The 22,902-nt window shown below is 47.0% G+C and overlaps 1 protein-coding gene across 5 annotated transcripts in view; it reads left to right on the plus strand.

Annotated features, from left to right (window-relative positions):
- The first annotated feature begins 6,596 nt into the window (after positions 1–6,596).
- Positions 6,597–22,902, plus strand: part of SH3D21 (SH3 domain containing 21) — a 208,521-nt gene continuing 192,215 nt past the window's right edge. For 2 of the 5 annotated variants that reach the window (XM_069622628.1, XM_069622627.1), the window contains exon 1: positions 6,645–6,800. In XM_069622628.1, coding sequence (XP_069478729.1) covers positions 6,797–6,800 — 4 coding nt within the window. In that variant the 5' untranslated portion in view covers positions 6,645–6,796. Of the gene's footprint in view, positions 6,801–22,902 lie in introns of all 5 variants that reach the window. The other 3 variants (XM_069622626.1, XM_069622629.1, XM_069622625.1) reach the window with 3 other exon arrangements.

The following is a 22,902-nucleotide window of genomic DNA, read 5'->3' on the forward strand; positions in this document are numbered from 1 at the left end:
CGCGCATCTTTTCTCACGTAGACTAAGGTCTGGATGCCCCTGCCACAGGCACCGGACACCACTCCACGGACAGGCCCTGGCACTCTGATTTGGTGCAGGAAAAAAAGCCTGTTAACATTGTACGTCAGAAAGGGCTATTAGCCATTCCACTAATGCTTCCTGGCCATGTTTCCCCAGGCCTGGTTTCGTCTTCGCACTCTGTGACTTGCAGTCCCGGATTTTCCCGTTATAAATCCAGGATTCAACGTTCAAACCAGGACTGGACTAGCATCTCCTGAATGGAGTGGGTCATGTTGGCTTTTCTGAAATGGCTGAATAGTAGCTTGGCTTCATTTTCAGTTGCAAGGAAAAGGTCTGGAAATGGGTTGCTTTTAAGCTCCTCCTGGTGATGGGGAGTGGTAGTGGTGCGATTGGGGCGGTAGACCTGCTGTCTGATCACACTCGCTGGATGTACAGGCCTTGAACCAGTGGTCAATGTGTGATAAAAACAACTGGTGGTAGTCTGGCCTGGGCTGTGGCGTGTGGGTCGGGGATGGGAGTGAGAGAACAAAGGGGCTGGGGAAGGGCTGGCCCTTATTGACCTTTTGTTTGCACTGTTCATTGGTTGAAAAAAAAAAAGATTTGTTTGGGCAGCTGTTTGCATAGAAAACAGACATTGCTCATATATGGTTAACAATTGCAGGCTTGTTTTTCCTGTAGACCAATGTGATTAAGTTGTATTATATTGTTTATTTATGTATCGCCTATACACAGCAACGTGTTTCAAAGCGCTCAAAGCGCTTGGCTTCCCCAGAGCTCAGTCTACCAACAGGCACCTCCAATAGGACTTCCCCTTCCTCGCCGCCAAGTACCAGAAAGTCTCTAAGTCTTCCCCCTCTCTCTGGTCTACAGTACCAGAATGTCTCAAAGTCTTCCGCCTCAATGGTCTACAGTACCAAAAAGTCTCTAAGTCTTCCCCCTCTCTCTGGTCTACAGTACCAGAATGTCTCAAAGTCTTCTCCCTCTCTGGTCTACAGTACCAGAATGTCTCAAAGTCTTCCGCCTCAATGGTCTACAGTACCAGAATTTCTCAAAATCTTCCCCCTCTCTCTGGTCTACAGTACCAGAATGTCTCAAAGTCTTCCCCCTCTGTGATCTACGGTACCAAAATGTCTCAAAGTCTTCCCCCTCTCTGGTCTACAGTACCAGAATGTGTAAAAAATCTTCCCCCTCTCTCTGGTCTACAGTACCAGAATGTCTCAACATCTTCCCCCGCTCTCTGGTCTACAGTACCATAATGTCTCAACGTCTTCCCCCTCTCTGGTCTACAGTACCCGAATGTCTCAAAGTCTTCCCCCTCTCTCTGGTCTACAGTACCAGAATGTCTCAAAGTCTTCCCTCTCTCTGGTCTACAGTACCAGAATGTCTCAAAGTCTTCCCCCTCTGTTTCTACAGTAACAGAATGCTACAATACCAGAATGTCTCTAAGTCTTCCCCCTCTCTATGGTCTACAGTACCAGAAAGTCTCAAAGTCTTCCCCCTCTCTGGTCTACAGTACCAGAATGTCTCAAAGTCTTCCCCCTCTCTGGTCTACAGTAACAGAATGCTACAGTACCAGAATGTCTCTAAGTCGTCCCCCTCTCTCTGGTCTACAGTACCAGAAAGTCTCAAAGTCTTCCCCCTCTCTGGTCTACAGTACCAGAATGTCTCAAAGTCTTCCCCCTCTCTGGTCTACAGTAACAGCATGCTACAGTACCAGAATGTCTCTAAGTCTTCCCCCTCTCTCTGGTCTACAGTACCAGAATGTCTCAAAGTCTTCCCCCTCTCTGGTCTACAGTACCAGAAAGTCTCTAAGTCTTCCCACTCTCTCTGGTCTACAGTACCAGAATGTCTCAAAGTCTTCCGCCTCTCTGGTCTACAGTACCAGAAAGTCTCTAAGTCTACCCCCTCTCTGGTCTACAGTACCAGAATGTCTCAAAGTCTTCCCCCTCTCTGGTCTACAGTACCAGAAAGTCTCTAAGTCTTCCTACTCTCTCTGGTCTACAGTACCAGAATGTCTCAAAGTCTTCCCCCTCTCTCTGGTCTACAGTACCAGAATGTCTCAAAGTCTTCCCCCTCTCTCTGGTCTACAGTCCTAGATTCTTTCAGCTCTTGCCTCTAAGCACTTCTCTCTTCCCCAATTCATGTTGGGAGGGTCTTTGTTTTTCTGAGAATTCAATACCAGCTCATTTCTCCGAGTCCTGCAATTCGCTACTGCCACATCCTCGGTAGCTTTAAAACGTGCCCACGGATAACAGCATAGTTTACAGCCGTGTGAAACAAATGACAGGACTTTAAGTCTATTTTTATCCGTCTGAAAGTCACGTGGCTCCGATTACAACAGCTGAAAAAATGGGAAGTGTCACACTGCGATTTAGAATGTACTTATTAAATGCTAGGAGAGCCATCTTGGAAGAATAGATTCAGTTTCCACTTCCAAATTATGCATATTCCATGATCAAGTAACATGTAAAGCATGCTGGTGCTCTGGCGTAAGTTTGATCATAAGTGTTAATCCTTCAGCTTTTTTGTGCCATGAAGAGGTACACTGAAATTCAAGGCACTGCACGTATGGAACCCGCACATCTGTAAACATACAGGACACCTGTAATTGAAAAAAGTGCTAAATGATTGTTTTCCAGTACAAGGCGAGCAGTATTTCATAGCAAAAGCCCTGAGTTTGGACTGTCATCATCCCATGGTAAAAGGATTCCAGATAAAATGCTGAGCCACAGGAAGTAAACCCTCAGCGCCGCAGGAGATCCGCTAGTTTTACTTCCGGCACAGGATCTAAACAGCCGGTGGTTGAAAGTAACATAAACGGGCTGCGGAAAGGGTATGCAAGAAGAGTCCTGTTCACTTTGCTCAATATTGCCCTGACACCCTCTGTGCATCCTCAGGGCGGGCTGCCATGCTCCAGGGAGAGACCCCACCTCTCTCCACTACCTCGCTGTAGCCCCAAATGTCTTCGTGCGAATTGAAGAGGGGGCTGGGTATGTTTTATAAACTCCTTGCCTAGCTCCCATGCTTGGAATTTCCCATGTCCTTGACGACAAGCACCTCCTGGTCTGTACCCACCCAGTGGCTTCTAAAAATAGTTCTTATGAGTTTTCTGACGTTTGTGGCGACAAAGGTGATTGGATTGCTCAGGAATTCCTCGAACGGCGGCGAATCACGGTTGGTTTTCACAGTCTGCTGTTGGGATCCACTTTAAGTTGAGGAACCGGTTTAGGAGCCGACTAATTTCCTCGGTCTCATCTCGTGACTCCTGCTTGGGTTAGAGTTGGCAATCAGTTGAGTTTGTTGACCAACTTCTGGGAGTGAAGTGGTTACCTCCATGTTTCCCAGTTGAGTCTCACCTCGCCTACATGGTGGGTTTTGGCTTTTGATCTGGGCCTTGGTGCACACTGATGTTCCAATCAGTCACATCAGGGTCCCAGTGGGATATCATGGCTGCCCCCACTAGACTATGAGTTGATGAACTAGATTTGGGAGTCCAATCAATTCCTCTCCCAGATCGCTTGATTCCTGCTTGGGTCTCATTTGCCGATCACTCTTCCAATTTCCGGTTTAGCAGTTGCTAAGCAGGTTCTGGGGTCCCATCATTCCCTTCCCCTGAACTTGTGACTCCCAGTTAACAATGTATTTTATCACTCAGGGCTTTGCGATTGCTGGGCTGGGTCTCGGGATTCATTCAGTTGGGCCCCAGTTGCTGAGCTCTCCTACTACTCTAGGCTTTGGTTGATGTACTAGTTTCAGGGTTCAGTCATTTCCTCGATCGAACCCGCGTCTCCCACTTTGGTCCCAGTTGTTGGTCTCTCATATGGTGGCCAGTCATAATGTCGAAAAAAAAATGTCGACAGACAAAAATGTCGACAAAAAAATGTCGACTTTTGTTTTTTTTCATTATATATTTATTTTAGGGGTTCGGGAGTAAAAAAAAAGGGAAAAATAAAAAATAAAAAAAAACAAAAAGGGGGGCTGGGGGGAACCCCCCCATTTCGAAAAAAAATGCATTGAAAAAAAAAGTCGACATTTTTTTTTCCACATTTTTTTTTCCACATTTTGACTGTCGACATTTTTGTTGTCGACATTATGACTATAAACCCTCTCATATCTATGCAGGCTTTGAGTTGATGGACCAGTTCTGGAAGCACAACTATTTTCTCAATAAAATCTGCAGATCCAAGTTGGCGGGTTCCGTGGACACAAGCGTTTTTACGATTGAATGTGACTCCTAGTGTGGTCCTAGTTTCGATCCCTTATCGCTTTAGATTTTTAGCTTATGACCTGATTCTGAGAGCCCAATAATTTGCTTGATTAAGCCTGAGTCTCTCCGTTGCCTAAGTACCAGATTTCTCCTACGACTCTAGGCTTTGAGTTCATAATGTGGTTCCAGGAGCTCTAGCTTTGGCTCAAACAAACCATTGCCTCCAATATGGTCCCAGTTGTCAATATCTTCTACCGATATTGGCTTTGAGATGAAACGTTTCTGGAAGCCAAATCATTTTTTCAATCAAAACTGCCACTCCCAGTTGGATTGCAGTTGTCAATACTAGGCTTTGGGCGGATTAACTGGATCTGGTACCCTATTTTATTTTTTCTTTCGAGTGATCATGCAGCTCCAAGTTGGGTTCCTGTTTGACACATGTTTCTGATATCGGATTTGACTTGATCAATTGGATCCTATAGCCCATTTGTGTTTTGATTAAGCATGTGGTTCCTAGATTGTCTCTAGTTATTGATCACTCATTCCTCTCTAGATATGAGCTCATTAACTGGTTCCAAGGCTCCGGTCATGTTCTCGATTGAACATGTCACTCCTAGTTGGTTTCCATGTGGGTCCCGTTGCCAATCTCTTATTCCTCTCTACGTTTGAGTTGATGAACTGGTTCCTGGACCCTTATCTTTTTCTCAATTAAACATTTGGCCCTCAATGGTGCTCGAGTATGGTCCACGTTGCTGATCTCTTTCTCATACCTCTCTAGTATTTCATTTGAAGAACAGATTCCTGTAACAAAAAAGAATTCCTGCTTGAATATGCATTTGCCAGTTGGGTACCAGATTCTCCCCAGTTGACAATCTCTCATACCGCTCTCTAAGTTTGAGTAAATGAACTAGTTCTGCGACCCAGTCACCTTCTCTATTGACCATGCAGCTCCCAGTTGGGCTACAGATTGGCCCTAATTGCCGATATGGCATACTTCTCCAGGTTTTTGAGTTGAAGAACCGGTTCTACGGCCCAATCTTTTTCTCGATCGAAAGTGACTCCCATTGACCCCCGGATGCCAATCTCTCTGATCTCTCTCTGTTTGAGTTGATTAAATGGTTTCACGGCCCCAGTCATGGTCTCCATTGAACACATAGCTTCCAGCTGAGGTCCAGATTGGACCCAGTTGCCAATCTTTCGTACCTCTCTAGGTTTTGAGTTGAAGAACTGCTTACCGGGTATGCAATAATTTTCTCGATTTAACACGTGACTCCCAATGGCCCCAGATGCCAGTCTCCCATTATCTCTCCCGGTTTGAGTTGATAAAATGGTTCAACGACCCCACTCAGGTCCTCCATTGAACCCACATCTTATAGCTCCCAGTTGGGTTACAGATTCGGTCCGGTTGCCGATCTCTCGTACCTCTCTTTAAATTCGAGTTGAAGAATGAGTTCCACAAGATGCAGCTTCCAGTTGAGGTCCAGATTGGCCCCAGTTGCCGATCTCTCGTACCTCTCCTCTCCCTCTCCCTGTTTGAGTTGATGAAGTGGTTCCATGTCCCGAGCCACGCCCTCAATTGAACATACTAGTCCCAGTTGGGTTACAGATTGGCCCCAGTTGCCGATCTCTCCCTGTTTGAGTTGATGAAGTGGTTCCATGTCCCCAGCCACGCTCTTGATTGAACATACTGGTCCCAGTTGGATTACAGATTGGCCCCAGCTGCCGATCTCTGGTACTGCTCCCTGTTTGAGTTGATGAAGTGGTTCCATGTCCCCAGCCACACTCTCGATTGAACATACTGGTCCCAGTTGGATTACAGATTGGCCCCAGCTGCCGATCTCTGGTACCGCTCCCTGTTTGAGTTGATGTGGTGGTTTCATGTCTCTCGATTGAACATACTGGTCCCATTTTGGTTACAGATTGACTCAGGTTGGCGATCTCTCAGAACCGTCTCGAAGTTTGAATTGAAGACCTAGTTCCGCAGCACCAGCGATGGTCTGGTTTGAACAGCCAGCGCTCAGTTGGGGCCCAGACTGGTCCCAGTTGCCGATATTTCATACCGCACTAGGCTGTGTGTTGATGAACTGATGCCGGGTCGATAGTCTTTTTCTGGATTGAGCACGTGACAGTGTTTGCCCCTCGTGGCCAGTCCCTCATACCTCCCTAGGCTGTGAGTTGATGGACCAGTTTCTGGTGCCCAGTCTTTTACTCACAATGATCCCGTGACTTCCAGTTGCGTTCCAGATCGGAATCTCTCGGCGCCTCCGGGCTCCTGGACATACCTGAGCTCCCAGGAATCCCGCCTCACCTGTTTATCTCGAGTCTGGCCCCACCCTCCAGCATGTCATGACTGGTGCTGCACACACGCCCCTTCCTACCCCCACCCGTGGCATAAAGCCGCAGTCTCTCTAGTCTAAACTCTGTAGCAGAAAGGCTCGCAACCAGGAAGCGCTTCGCAAACACCGTGCCAGCAGCTACTTTGCAGTCGTGGTGGTTGGGGGTCACAGAGAGCACCGCAGCAAAAGACGGCACGAGCGAAGGCAGGGCTTTTGGACTTTGCAAGACGCCATGGGTAAGCGCTATCCGTTCGCTCACGGTAACGTCCCGGGTAACGTTAGCGCTAAGCAGTTACCGAGCTTGGATTACTCTGCCCACTTCTCATGCTATCGACCGGTCTCCACTTAGTTGGCAACTTTCGGCGCGTAGGTCACGAATACCTCATTATAGTAAGTGCGTAAACCCACTGAGCTAGCTTAGTGCGTGTCTTGCATTTGGGAATACCGCCCATGATTTAAGACCTTCACTTTCATTTTGGGCCAAGTTCACGGGGCGTGTGAGCGTTCGCACTTTCTGTTGTGACTGTTGTGATCAATAGCACATCAGCAGTGGCCACTATTGTTACTTTAATGATGCTGGAACTACTGTGCTGTGGGAGTGGAGGAGTGCATGCAGGTTACTGACGGACTCGCCTTTGCCGTTTCCATACAAACAAGAACGGCGTCAGGGCTTTTCAACTTTTTTCAAATTAAAGGGTCCTCGCGTGGGGGGGTCTGTGGGGGAGGGGGGTGCAGCAACTGCCCCCATTCTGCCAGTCAACAGTCTTGTAACACAGCAATATTAATCTTATGTTTGTCACCATTGTAACACCCCACAGGTGCCTCAGACTGTTTTTGCTCTAAGCAGGGGGCCCCGACCATTATGTTGAAATGGGCCCTCAGTCACACATCTTCAAGCAGGCCTGCATACCAAGACAGTATATAATGCTGTGAGCTGCGGTGCTTTGCTGCTCAAATCGCTGCGCTGCCATTTTACGCTACGTCGTGTTATACTACGCGACGGTGTAGAACGTCATGATACGTTTTATGCGATGTCATTATAGTCATTGTCATAGGTTATACTATAACGCTATGTCTTATTAGAGCACGCTATGTTCTGTTATTTTGCTATGCTATGCTGCAAATTTTATTTGCCTTATTAGTGCAAATGTCACCCATAGAGAGAGAGGGGGGGGGGAGAGAGAGAGAGAGAGAGACAGAGAGACAGAGAGAGAGAGAGAGAGAGAGAGAGAGAGAGAGAGAGAGAGAGAGAGAGAGAGATTGGATTTCCGTTGCCTGTGTGTGAACACACATACACACGGGCATCCACGCATAATGTATGTTAACACTCTCCACTTCCCAGGGTGTGTGACGTCGTAACTCTATTTACTCTCCACACTGCAGTAACTACCCTGTGAAAGTCCAGCTCCTTCCTGACTTTTGAGATGCTTTGCCGCCTCTTTCTCGGCTGGCAGACGCCGCCTTGGTGCGCTTGCCACGCACGCTTTCTGTGTCGAAGTGAAATATTTATTACTATTCCTGGGCCTCGTTTGCACGTCATCCCCCAGTATGCTTTGTATTCTGACTGAGAAGAGGCTTTAGAGCAGTCAACTCTAGGCAGGATGAACACTGCACCAGTAGCAGCTGTTTCGTATTGTCTGCTGCTTCTTCCGTTTGGAATCCGGTACACTGCACCGGTAGCAGCTGTTTCGTATTGACTGCTGCTTCTCTCCGTTTGGAATCCAATACATTCTTTTCATGATGAACACTGCATCAGTAACATCTGTTTCGTATTGCACACAGCTTCTTCTGGTTGGAATCCGATGCATTCTATATATGATGAACTGCACCAGTAGCAGCTGTTTTGTATTGCCCGCTGTTTCTTCCGTTTGGAATCCAGTACACTGCACCGGTAGCAGGTGTTTCGTATTGACCACTGCTTCTTCCGTTTGAAATCCAGTACACTGCACCGGTAGCAGGTGTTTCGTATTGACCACTGCTTCTTCCGTTTGGAATCCGGTACACTGCATCAGTAGCAGCTGTTTCATATTGTCCGCTGCTTCTCTCTGTTTGGAATCCAATACATTCTATTTATGATGAACTGAATCAGTAACAGCGGTTTCGTATTTTCTACTACGTCCTCTGTTCGGAATACGGTCCACTCTATGCGCGATAAACACTACTCAGTAAAAGCTGTTCCGTATTGGGTGCTGCTTTATCCGGTACACTCTGTACAAGATAAATATGCACCAGTAACAGCTGTTTCATATTGTCCGCTGCTTCTCTCCGTTTGGAATCCAATACATTCTATTTATGATGAACACTGCATCAGTAACATCTGTTTCATATTTTTCTGGTTGGAATCCGATGAATTCTATTTATGATGAACTGCATCAGTAACAGCTGTTTCGTATTTTCTACTACGTCCTCTGTTCGGAATACGGTCCACTCTATGCATGATGAACAATGCTCAGTAATAGCTGTTTCGTATTGTCTGCTGCTTCTTCCATTTGGAATCCGGTACACTCTATACAAGATAAATACGCACCAGTAACAGCTGTTGCGTATTGTCCGCTGCTTCCTCCCTTTGGAAGAAAACTCCTTTTCATTTTTGTTTTTCATTTTTGGGGAGATACTAACGATTTGATAACTGATCTTCCAGTAGTTCCTAAATATATTTTTCTCACAAATCTACTTAAATAAACGAGGGGCATTTTATATTTGCTTTTAGAAGGTAAATATCACTCTATTCAGGGACACGAGGTGTGTCGAAGTTGGGATGTTTAAAACGTGGTGCCCGAAAGTGCAAAGAGAAGTTTTGAGTCTACTATAATAATGATAATGATGTGTTATTTATATAGCGCCTTTCTCCAAAGCGCTTTACAGAGCACATATTTACATACAATATCACCCAACCTAAGTTAAGGTTCACGCTCACACACAACTTGCCCATTGCATTCCGGAGTTCTCTATCACAGGGGGAGCTGTTCATGACATCACTGATGGCACTGCATGTGACCTCATCAGTATCACCATTGTTGCAATCACACAAGAGCACACGGGACAACATTTTTGGTCTTGCCGGTGACTATTGTTGTCACATGAAGGACACCATTTTTTATTTCACTGGTTACCCCATTGTTGAGATCACACACGTGACATAATTCATGTTCGGAGTGTCATTAGGGCGCCTGGAGAACATGTAAATTGCACTGGTGCAAGGTATAATTCCCACTAACATAACATAACATAAATGTTGACATCAAGACAACATGTGCATTGATTCGTGATATCACCAGTGCCATAACGTGCACAAACAAAATCAAACCTGACATCTCCAGCGTCACAATTGTTGTTACAGAAGCCACAGGGTGCATCATTTATAACATCACTAGTGACACATGCGACATCACTAAAGTGCACAATTAAAATCTGTGACATCACACGTGACAATATTGTGGACGTCACACAAGTGGCATCATGTATGGCCTTGCCAGTGATCCCATTGTTGTACAAGCTGACTTCATTCATGACAGCATCAGTGTCACACTTGTGGACATCGCACAAGCAGAAAGTTGACATTGTTTACGGCCTCGCCCGGGCACAGTTGTTGATGCCACACAAGCGTGAAAGTGACATCATTTGTGGCATCCATGAGGACTTCATGAAAACGATCTAGTTGAACATTGAAACGATAATGTGTCAGACTGGTGGAAGTTTGCAACAATAACAGATGCCTCACAATCTGTTGTTTGGTGGATGGGCTGACAAATGACTGCTTGTATTCATTTGAAAAACCGGGATGTCAATTTTTTTCAAAAATGCCTTACCATAGCACATTAACAGCTGCCCGTACAATAGCACAAATATGAGAACGAGTCGTGAGCTAGTTTGAGGGTGTAAAAAGTGGGACATATACATGGTACAAAACACAAAGAAATATATATGAAAAGATGTGACTCACAAAGGTAACAACCTAATGGGGCAAGTGCTTAAAACTAAAGAGGAGTACCATTTAAATATACAGAATTACATTATTTTAAGCGTCACAGGGCGAAGTGGTGGGGTCATGTAGGGAATGTGGGGGAGAGGGCAGGGGAGCTCCCTCATTAGCAAGTAAGGGAAGTTGAAGCAGAGCTTTGACGAGATCCACAGTTGCACTGGGTCTGATTGTTATGGGCAGTGGGTTCCAGTAGAGTGGGCCGAGAAGGGAGAAAGAACAGAAGCGGAAGGAGGCACACGGAGGGTATAGGACGGCAAGGTTGAGTGCAGAGGAGGATTCGAGGGAACGAACATCCTGAACATCCGTGAAGATCTGCTCTCCAACCTTGACTCTAACATTCCCTCTGTCCTCATCCTACTCGATCTCTCTTCTGCCTTCGACACAACCATACCATCGTGCTCAACCATCTCTGTGAGAACCTGGGTATCAATGATCAGGCTCTGGCCTGGCTGACCTCTTTCCTCTCTGATCGACCCTCCCAGGTCAAACTGGGGTCCTTCCTATCCTCTATCTCCCTCTCTACCTGTGGTGTTCCTCAGGGGTCTAACCTCTCGCCCAGGCTTTTCAACCAACACCTGGCAACTCTCGCCCACTGCATTGCCATTCTATGCTCGAATTTCCAGTGCTACGCTGACGACACTCAACTAATTTTCAGTCTGACCTCGGCCACCTCCACTCCCTCTCTCATCGCTGATTGCCTAACTGCCATTCAAGATTGGTGTGCCACCAATGATCTTTGTCTGAATGCCAGCAAGACAGAGATCCTCCTCATCGGCAACCCTTCGAAATCCTTTCCCCTCTCTCTCTGGCCGGCCTCGCTTAGCCCTCCTCCTATCCCTACCTGTGAGACTTAGAACCTCGGGGTCATCTTTGACTCCCCACTTTCATTCTCCGCCCACATCTCTGAGGTCTCTAAAAAGTCAAACTTCCTACTGCACCTCCTCAGAGGTACTCTTCACTTCCTCTCATTCCCCCAGAAGCTCACTGTCTCCCAAGCTCTGGGTCTCTCTAGGTTGGACTATTGTAACAGCATCTTTCAGAATCTGCCTGCCTCTACCCTCCGCCCTCTGCAACTAATCCAGAACAGGACTGCGAGACTTGTCCTTGGTCTCAAGCCCTGGGATCGTATCTCTCCAGCTCTGAAATCTCTCCATTGGCTCCCAGTGGAAGCAAGGATTACATTTAAAACCCTCTGCATTGTCCACAAGGCTTTCTGGGGCCTGGGTCCAAAATACCTTCAGCTATCCCTCCGCAAATACCTCCCCTCTCAACCTCTTCACTCCTCTACCTCTAACTCCCTCAGGGTCAGTCATTTCTCAAATAACTGAGCCGGGGGTAGATCTCTGTCTTCGGCCGGGACCTCCCTCTGGAACAGCTTCCCTGCCACTATAAAACTTGAGGAGAACCATCTCCGGTTCCGGAAGCACCTTAAGACCTTCCTCTTTGCATCTGTATTTGCTCCCCCTGTCCCCTGGTGATCTGCTCTTTCTTGGCACTGTGCACCTGGCCACCCTCTGTCTCCTTGGCCCAGGTACCTGCTCACCCTGCCACCCTTCTGCACTGCCTCCTGCCCCCCCCTTGTACTGGGGACTGTATCTCTGCCCATACAGTTCCCCCCTTTCTTCTTTTTACGCACTTATCAGACTTACCCAGTTCTGCTGCCGTAAACACAGCACTTGCCACTTTCTGGCTGCACTACCCCTGTTTATTGCTCCATTATATATTTTATTTATATGTATTATTATTTATCTGTTTATCCTCTGCTCCGCACTTTCCACTCTCCCCCTTCCATGCACTTTTCCCCTTTCCCCTGCACTTGCACTTTCTCAATGTCACTGGGCCTAGTAAAATCGCTGTTTTGTTCTCCCCTGTTCCCCTTCCTTGCCTTGTCGCGCTCTGAAACACTTGTGTACGAGCACGATACAAATAAAATATCAGATCATATCATAACGAGATGAATAAAATGAGATACAAACATACAGGTACTGTGGGGCAAGACCATTGATAGCTTTGTAGACCAGAAGAGGACCTTGAAAAGAGAGTGGCTTTGCATATACAGCCAGCCAGCATGTTGTCAGTAGGTATAAGTTGGGGAGCATCTAGGTAGGTTGTAGAGCATGTGGGTAGCAAAGTTGGGGACTTCGTCTAGGGGGCGGTAGGAGTAGAGCGGAAGGCCAAAGAGTGGGCATGCAGTGGTCACAAACTCATCGCCTTGAAACACATTGTGTAAAGGCACATTATAAATAACCAATACACACATAATATCGTCCAGTTTTCTAAGCAGAAGAATTGCGATTACAGGTTTTGTAGAGTGGTTAGTAAGAAAAGCACACATTTTCTGAATGTTTAGGTTAATAGGAGCAGCAGAGGCAGTGATGAATTGTTACAGTCGTAAGCCGCTGTCAAAGAGCACCCCAAGCTTGCGAGCCTTGGATGAGGGAGGAGGAAGGAGACAGGAGAGGGGAGAGGAAGGATGGCATTGGAAGCTGGAAGAAAGATGACTCCCTTTTTTTAATAGTTTATCACGAGACAGCAGAGAGCCATCCAGTGAAGTATTGCAGTGGGTCAGTTCCCAATCTGTTCCAAGATGGCTGGGATGAAGCAGGGAAATAAGAACAATATTTGAGAATCCTCATCGAAAAGGTGATAGTGAAAGCCAAAGGATGGCATAGGTCTTCCTAGGGCAGAGGTATAGAGAGTGAAGAGCAGAGGTCCAAGGACTGATCCTTTGGGGACGCCGGCAGAGAGAGGGGTGGGGCCAGAAGTTTGTAGGCTTCATGAGATTTTAAAGGATCAATCTTCCAGGTAGAAGGCAATCCAGGAAAAGCAGAGGTGCGAAACCTAAAGTCCTGGAGATTTAGGAGACAAGAAGAGATCACAGTGGTCAACAGAGTCAAAAGTGTCCAAAAGGTTGAGTATAGAAGAGAGCTTAGAGTGGTGAGCTTTATAGAGAACGTTGGAGACATACATGGGTGTAGTCTCAGTGGAGTGTTAAGGACGGAAGCCAGATTGAAGTGGATCTCAAAGGCCTTTATCCTCAACGTACTTAGTGATCCGGTCGAAGACCACACACTCAAGGACTTTTGAAAAATGGGGAAAGAGAGAAACTGGGTGATAGTTTGCTGAGACGTTTGGATCAGCAGAGGTTTACTTCTATAGAGGTAAGACACTTGTAGATTTCAACGACGCAAGGAGGAGTCTGAGGATAGAGAGAAGTTAAGGAGCGCAGAGAGATGAGGGAAACTGATTGATACTAAGGGCCTCATTAGGAGTGACCCGGTCCGGAAAAAAGTGCTGCTAACAACGGTTACCAGAACCTTTTCTAGACCGGGTCACTCCGAGTCTGCGTTAGGTGTTGTGAACTACCGGCAGCCCTGAGCTGCCAGTAGTTCAAGCTCCTACCAGCAGATAATTAATACACTGTAGCACTGTCACCGTGACTTGCTTCAGTGTTTCCATTCCCGTGAAGTCCTATGGGACTCAACTGGAATGGGAACTTACAGTTCCTCCGCTGCCCAAAATATCCTGGTATTACCAGGATATTGGGCGGTAGAAATGGTAAACTGAAGTTTCTGGTAGGCCGCCGGTACTACCGGTGCCCTACCAGCAACCTCATAAAGAGGGCCAAAGTCTTTGACCATTTGGGTCGATAGGACCACAAGATGGTTTGACACTTCAAAGGATGGGCGTTTTATCAATAGAAGAGGTAGAGGAAAAGTATTCAAGAGTAGTAGGGGTCGTGCGTTGGTGGACAGAAGAAGGGTTGGGGAGAGAGAGAGGACAACCGTGAGAGTGTCACGAATTCAACAGGAAAAGTATTGAGCAAATTAATTAGCAGAAAGGGAGGAGGGGATGGATATTGGCTCGGGAGGTGTGTGCAAAGATTAGAGGGTAGATGAAAGTTGCGGGGTGATTGTGAAGGGATGTGATTAGGTTTCTGAAGTAGGAGAGTTTGGCAGAGTGAAGTGCAGCAAGGGAATTTCTGTATGTTAAGAGTAGGGAAGGTGTCTGTAATTCGTACCAGCATCGTATATCACAGCACATTTTTGTTTTGAGGGTCTGAATTTCAGAGGTGATCCAAGGCCAATGACGGGAAGGTGTGAATGTGCGAGCAGGACAGTGTTGGTCAAATGAAGTCATAAGTGCATAGTGAAAGTCAGAGAAAGCACGGTCAATGGAAGAGGAATGACTCGGGGAACGAGACAAGAGCGAGGTCCTCACATCATAAGTGGCAAGAGCGTTCTGATTGACTTTCCTCTTAGTCATTGAAGAGGGGAGCTGAGAAGTAGAAAGTCGAGGGAACGACAGGTTACAGAGAAACAATGGAGTGATCAGAGGAAGAGGGGTCAATGGAGAGGTCACAGGAGAATAGTGAATTAGAGAAAGCCAAGGTCAAGAGAATTTCCATTGGTCATTGTTGGGAAAGATTTCTCTTTTTAGCACAGTTCCCTCCATTTGTATGGATCCCCCAAAAAATTCCTTTTGCACTCTGTCCTGACCTTTCCCAGTGAAGTGAAGCCTTCACTCCACTGCACCTTTCCTCATTGTTATGGGGAAACGTATCAGTACTGGGCAACTGTTTCCCTTTTCTTTATACATGTTATCTATTTTTTGGGTAACTTTGTATCTTTGCACACTGAATCGTACAATGCAGTGCCGTGGGGTTTCTTTTTTATGACTCTAGACTACACGCAAAGGGATTTATCTGTTGCTTTCCATGCGCCTAAGGACAAACCAGTGGCAGCAGTTACTTTTTGATGATTTTTACTGTACTTTTTGTTAGCCTTACCGCATTTACCGCATTTGGCTACTAACAGTGGCTAGTGACCCACAAGGTTTTTGCTTTTCTCTTGGCCGTGTTGTCCTGTGACCTTCTTCTTGCCTTACCAGGTCAGGAAATTCTGTTTATTGCCATGCATTGCCTGGCAAAGGCATGTATGTTTGCTCCCAGGGAGTGGGCTGGGACTGTCATACAGTGTAAGCATGAGTTTCACAATCAGCTGTCCTGATTGGATCACTGCTGGGGTGTTTGTGAGGGGCAGATCTTCCAATGGGTGGGCTGAGTTTCGTGTTCACTTGAGATTTTGGATAAGAAGAGGAGTCCTGCAGCCATTCCACTGAGTTTGTGCAAGGAGCCTAGTATCCAGCCCATCTGTGAAGATATCGGAAGACCCGTGGACCCGTCCTAAGAAGGCTTGGTGTCCAAGTTTTGCTGCAGTCCAAGTGGTGCCCTGATTGGCTGGTGATATTTAGAAGGCCTTCAGGGGTACTTTGACCCTTGGATTGGCTGGACCAACCATTCCCGACATCTGCTCAGTGCCCAGCCATCTGGAGTCTTCCCGAGGTGTCCCCTGTGGCATCCTGTGGACTGACCAACTCCAGTTTGGGCTACCGCAGTAGAGGCATTGTGGTTCCACATTTCGGCTCCGAACCTTGGGGATCCACATCCTGTTCTACAAGAGTCCCATTCTAGCATCAATGGGACCCGAGATAGGAGGCTGACTCTGGCTTAGATCCATTTACCAGCGCTTTTATCCATCATGACGCTGATGACTCATTGAAGCTGATCACCCCGACTTGACCACCAGCTTGACTCTGTGGAAGCAATAGACTTGTCACATGTCGACCGCCACCTCGATCCCATAAAGCATCGTCTCGACCCGGCCCATCTAGAATGCTGACTCAACCTACAAGAAGCATTGCTTCGACACTGATGTGACACATTGTAAACTATCGACTCGTCACCACATTGAAAGCTGACTCGATCGACTGGGAGTGCTTGCCTTGAGTTGTCTCAATGCCAACTCGCCATTGGGAACCACGACTCAACTGTCTCGATGGGATTGTTTTGGTATCCTTGTACTATTGTTGTTTGGATAACTTCTGTCTCGGCTCACCCCCCTCCTTAATAGTATAGTCTGTCCTCATCCTGCACTACCCTTAGAGGCGCAGGAGGCATACCTGTTGGGCAGTGTCTGTGTCACCTTTATGATTGGGTTACTGCTGGTTTAGAAGTAGTATATTGTGGAGAAGGAGTTTTATCTATTACTCAACATTGTGCTCCTGCAAACCAGTATTCATTTGGTCACACCTACCTCCTGCTGGTGGTCATAGTGTGAGGTTTGATGACGGGTCCACAGAAGTGACATCAGTGGTGTCAATATTCTACATGCAACACTGAATCCTGATGACTTATTGGCTTAGACGCTGTCCTTACTGAGTTTGGTCGAGGAAATCAAATACTTATATATATATAATGTATATAAGGTGGGGAGGATGCCTGGGATTGAACCCTGCATGACAGAAAAACAAAAAGGAGGTTGACTGTGGTTGCCCCAAAAGTCGACCAAATTTAAAACTACCAACTATGGTGGGTGTACAGATGTTGAACCGCCATACTGATCACCCACATGTTGGTCGCATATCGTGGATCTTGTATCCTGAGTGATATATCATGAGTCTTGTCTTGCGAGTCTTGTATTGTGGGTCTCACATCGCAAGGGTGATATCCAGGGTCTCATATTTTGAGTCTCTTGCCGTGAGTGTCATATCATGTTTTTTTTTATCATGAGTGTTATATCATGAATATCGCTTTGCGGTTGCCTCGTATGGGCCTCCTATTATGAATCGTGTGTTGTGGGCCGTGTAACGTGAATCTCTGTATCGTGACTCCTGTATTGTGGGTCGTGTATCATGGGCCTCATATTTACGAGTCTGAGATTGTGAGGCTTGCGTGAGTTTTGTATAGCCATTGTGGTATTATCAACGGTCTCATATTGGCAATCTTGTATAACCAACCCCGTACAGTACAAGCACCTTAGTTTGAGCCTTCTAACGTGAGCCTTCTAGCGTGGGTCCTATCCATCAGGTCTCCTGCTGTGAATTTCATTGGAAGTGTTGTCTTGTGAGACTTGTATCTTGAGTCTTATGGGCTCCCTTATCTAGAGATAGTGAGAACCATAATTTAAGACCTCTATCATGAATTTCGTATTTTGGCCTCGTCTCAGTTTTGAACCGTATGTTGTAAATCTCTACCAGGTGTTGTGTTTGGTGTGTCTCACATTGTGAGGGCTGTTTGGCAACTCTGTGAGGTTTGTCATGTTGCATAGTCCCATATCGTGGGCCCCGTCGCTCGATTCAGTATTGTGAAAAGTGGATACAAGATTTGTTAATTATTGACATCATATTGTGGGTCCTAGCCCGCTTCCTGAGATTTTGTGAGCATGCCAAGAGTCTTTATGCAGTGAGTCTTGTATCAAAAATCTAAAGCTGTGAGTTTCATTGTAGATCTTGCATTGTATATTGTGAGTCTCCTATTATGACATTTGTAATGTAAGTCTCACTGAGTTTTGAAAATCTCATATCGTGAGTTCCACTTCCGGAGATTTGCACGGTGCTCTTATCATGAGATGTGTATCATGAGTATAACCTGAGGCTTGAACTGGTTATTATATTGTGCTTCTCACATTGTGAGTCTACGATTTTGAATCCTGTATCATGAGTTCTAGATCGTGGATTTCATATCATGTCGCGACTCTTGCGTCTCCAATTTTGAGTCATATATAGTGAGTTGGTAATGTGGGTTTAGCAAGATAAGTATTGTATTGCGTGTCCTTTCATTTCATCTTTGTAATGTATATGTCATATTTTGTGGTTTCGTTTTCGGTTCTATGTTCATTCCTCGCCAATTGATTTTTGATGAGTTTTGTTTGCTGAAAAAACTAATTGAATTAAAAAATATATATTTTGGGGGGATTCACCCCCAAGCACCTCCTCCCCTATTATTTATTTCCCATCACCTAAGTCACCCTACCCCTTATATTCCCTTACCCCTCCACCCCCATATTTTTCAATTTGTTTTTTCATCGAACATTTTTCGGCAACAACCGGATTGAAAAAAAAAATGGCGATGAATGAACGTCGTACTTAATTTTCTGTATCTTGTATCGTGGGATTTGTACCGTTCATATAAGCTTTACAAAGCAAGTATCTATCCTGGAGCCTGGTATGGAGGGTCCCCTTTTCAGGGTCTGGTCTCGTATCAGGGGTCTCGTTTTATATCGTGAGTCTCGTATTCCGACTCTTATATCCTTGGTCTTCTGGCATGCGTCTTATATCATTGGTTTCATATTGTGAGTCTCGTGTCGGGGCACTCAAATTGTTGGTCTCGTTTCATGGGTCTCATGTTGTGTATTTCATACTGGGGGTCTCATATCCTGAGTCGCGTATCCTGAGTCTCGCATTGTGGTCCTCGTGTCGTGTGTTTTTCGTATTACGACTCACATATTGGGTGTTTCATTTTGTATCTTGTATCTTGTATTGTGAGAGTTTTGTTTGGTTGGTTGTTCTCCAGGGTTGGACTTGGACAGAAAATCAACCTGGTATCCCAAAAATGGACCCACAAATTGTAATTCTAGACAAACTGTTTGAGAAGTCCCTGATGATACATTTTTGAGGAACATTATGGGAGATGGCAGTTTTAAAGTATATCAACCAGTAACCTTGATAAAATCCATCAGGCCAAGCAGAGGGGCAAGGCATTAAAGGGGCCTACATTGGCCAGATAACTGGCCTAGACTGGCTTGTCAAGCGGCCTTTCCCATGGGCCGCTCAAGCATCCTTGTATGTTGCAGAGGGTATCGTACCCGGGTACCATCCTTCGTGTTTCCTCTTGTGTGTGTTGTATTGTGAGTTTAGTGTTTTGAGTAGAATTTTTGTATCCTGTGTCAAAGCTAATGTAGTTGGGCTCACTGCAGTGACATTAACATCTGTTAATGCCCACATAGCGCTGCTGAGTGGGCACTTTACAGATTTTGGGTGGCCTTTCCCCGCTCAGGCCCTACTCTGTCTACGCCTCTGCAGTCAACACTGAAACAACAATTCTCAGCAGGTCTTGCAATCCTTTAATGGGACAGTACCAGCACTGCACAGCATGGGCGCGGTACTTTTAATGGGACAGTACCAGCACTGCACAGCATATGCGTAGTACTTTTAATGGGACAGTACCAGCACTGCACAGCATGGGCGCTGTACTCTTAATGGGACAGTACCAACAATTCTCAGCAGCATAGCACTACTCAGCAGTGCCTACACCTTTACCAGGCATGTGCTGCTCATCAGGGTTGCCCTACTTTTCACGGGGGCCTCTCTCATGACCACACTCCGACTGCAAGCCTCACTTCTGAGCCTCAATATGACTGGCACTGCACCCCAACAGGAGAGAGGCATGACGCATGGAAGCAGTCGGTGACATGTTTGGGCAGCTGTCAGGGCTTGGGTGCCAACAGGTGTGTGCCACACGTGATGTTCGTGTGTGTCGATGGGTCTGCATGAGCGGCTGGGTGAGTTGTGTTTGGGACATAAGCCTAAGTGTGCATAAATGTGAGACTCTTTAGTAGGGGTACATGTATGTGTGTGCATGCATGGGTGATTGCATGGATCTGGGCGTACATGGATGGGTGTGTGCTTGTGTGAGCGTATATGGTTGTGGTGGGAGCACCTGGGACCTACGAACTGGACAGATTACAGAAACCTTTCACCTGTGCAAGTGCAAAGATGCACCACATTAGCAAAACACTTTGGGGCCATATTAGAACACATTTGCACCACAACACGTGAACATTTGCATGGTATAAGCCACTAGGGCCTAGTACAAAAACACGCACTTTCCATGCATTTTTGCAACAGAGCATACTTGGCCCTAGTGCCAACACGAGTGACATTAACACTAGGGCACACTTTGCCCTGGTAAAAAAAATGCATTCAAAGTGAATTATTTTGCACTGAGGACATTTTTGCCCTAGTGCTTATAACATGAAACATGTCACTTGACACAGTGCAAAAGTTTCCTAACATGGCCCCTATGTTTTTTGCAATAGGGCACACTTTGCCCTAGTGCTAATAGTGGGCAGTTTTGAACTTGCACCAGTGCAAACACGAGTGCCATTACCACTAGGGCACACTTTGCTCTGGTGAAAAAATGCATTAAAAGTGCATATTTTTACACTGAGGACATTTTTGCCCTAGTGCTTATAACATGAAACATGTCACTTGACACAGTGCAAAGGTTTCCTAACATGGCCCCTATGTTTTTTGCAATAGGGCACACTTTGCCCTAGTGCTAATAGTGGGCAGTTTTGCACTTGCACCGGTGCAAACACGAGTGCCATTAACACTAGGGCACACTTTGCTCTGGTGAAAAAAATGCATTAAAAGTGCATATTTTTACACTGAGGACTTTTTTGCCCTAGTGCTTATAACATGAAACATGTCACTTGACACAGTGCAAAGGTTTCCTAACATGGCCCCTATGTTTTTTGCAATAGGGCACACTTTGCCGTAGTGCTAATAGTTTGCAGTTTTGCACTTGCACCGGTGCAACATTTCTGTAATCCGGCCCTTGAGGTTTTGCAGCAAAACCTGGCCCATTACCGTAGCACCCAGGAAGTGCGGACCTGTAGTCGGCGTATGAAATGACTACAATGACTTGCAAAGTGGGTGAAGGCAGATATCTGGCCTGTTGTGGAAGCAGCTTGACCTTTGAGAGCAGTGCACGTCCACCCAAGGACCCAGGTGGCGCGTGGGTCAAACACTGCTCCCAGCACAGTCGCTTGTAAATAAATACCCGACGGCCGTCACTCCCTCACTTGCCTGCAGTTTATATTCAGTAAAAGGGATACCTATAAAAAAAGCAGAACTTTTGAGACATAGCTCTCAGGCAGGCTCCCCCGCCCCTCCCCCATCCACATTCCCAGCTTTGCTTTGAAAGCTCTGCCTTTGAAGATTGCGAAAAAGACCAAAGTTATTCCGCGCGCTGGCGCAGCCCCGGGAGCTCCCTGAACTTGCAAGAAGAGCGCTGGGAATTGTGCAGTAGGCGGACCGTGCTGCGTCCCGCTTAGTGCTTCACCTTAAAAGGCATGACGGCCCTGTTCGGGAGCAATGCTACTGGACAACTAAATGAAGTGCAGCCAAAGGAATGCAGCACTGAGAAGTGCTGCTTGGGGATTATTGAACATATGGCAGTGCAGGTAGTGCAGCCCGTGGAGAAGTGCTGCTACTGTGCCATTACAGACATGGCAGCCCTGCTGAGAAGGGTTGCTGCTGTCCTAGTAGTGCGGGCCGCTGGGAAGTGCTGCTACTGCGCCATTAAAGACCTAGCAGCCCTGCTGAGAAGGGTTGCTGATGTCCTAGTAGTGCAGGCCGCTGGGAAGTGCTGCTACTGTGCCATCACAGACATGGAATCACTGCTGAGAAGGGCTGCTGCTGCTGTGCCAATGAAAGGCATGGCAGCCCTGCTGGGAAGTGCTTCTAATGTGCCATTAAAGACCTGGCAGCTCTGCTGAGAAGGGCTGCTGCTCTCCTTGTACTGCAGCCCGCTGGGAAGTGCTGCTACTGTCCTATTGAAGGTAGTGCAGCCCGCTGGGAAGTGCTGCTACTATGCCATTAAAGACCTAGCAGCCCTGCTGAGAAGGGCTGCTGCTGTCCTAGTAGTGCGGGCCGCTGGGAAGTGCTGCTACTGCGCCATTAAAGACCTAGCAGCCCTGCTGAGAAGGGTTGCTGATGTCCTAGTAGTGCAGGCCGCTGGGAAGTGCTGCTACTGTGCCATCACAGACATGGAATCACTGCTGAGAAGGGCTGCTGCTGCTGTGCCAATGAAAGGCATGGCAGCCCTGCTGGGAAGTGCTTCTAATGTGCCATTAAAGACCTGGCAGCTCTGCTGAGAAGGGCTGCTGCTCTCCTTGTACTGCAGCCCGCTGGGAAGTGCTGCTACTGTCCTATTGAAGGTAGTGCAGCCCGCTGGGAAGTGCTGCTACTATGCCATTAAAGACACAACGGCCCTGCTGAGAAGGGCCGCTGCTGTCCTTTTGAAGGCCGTGCAGCCCGCTGGGAAGTGCTGCTACTGTGCCATTAAAGACATGGCAGTCCTGCTGAGAAGGGCTGCTGCTGTCCTAGTAGTGCAGCCTGCTGGGAAGTGCTGCTACTGTGCCATTAAAGACATGGCAGTCCTGCTGAGAAGGGCTGCTGCTGTCCTAGTAGTGCAGCCCGCTGGGAAGTGCTGCTACTGTGCCATTAAAGACATGGCAGTCCTGCTGAGAAGGGCTGCTGCTGTCCTAGTAGTGCAGCCCGCTGGGAAGTGCTGCTACTGTGCCATTAAAGACATGGCAACCCTGCTGAGAAGGGTTGCTTCTGTCCTAGTAGTGCAGCCCGCTGGGAAGTGCTGCTACTGTGCCATTAACGACATGACGGCAGTGATGAGAAGGGCCGCTGCTGTCCTAGTAGTGCATCCCGCTGGAAAGTGCTGCTGCTGTCCTATTAAAGGCAGTGCAGCCCGCTGAGAAGTGCCGATACTGTGCCAT

This window comes from Ambystoma mexicanum, chromosome 11 (assembly GCF_040938575.1).
Source record: "Ambystoma mexicanum isolate Mex_15411 chromosome 11, UKY_AmexF1_1, whole genome shotgun sequence".
In the NCBI taxonomy this organism is placed as follows: Eukaryota; Metazoa; Chordata; class Amphibia; order Caudata; family Ambystomatidae; genus Ambystoma; species Ambystoma mexicanum.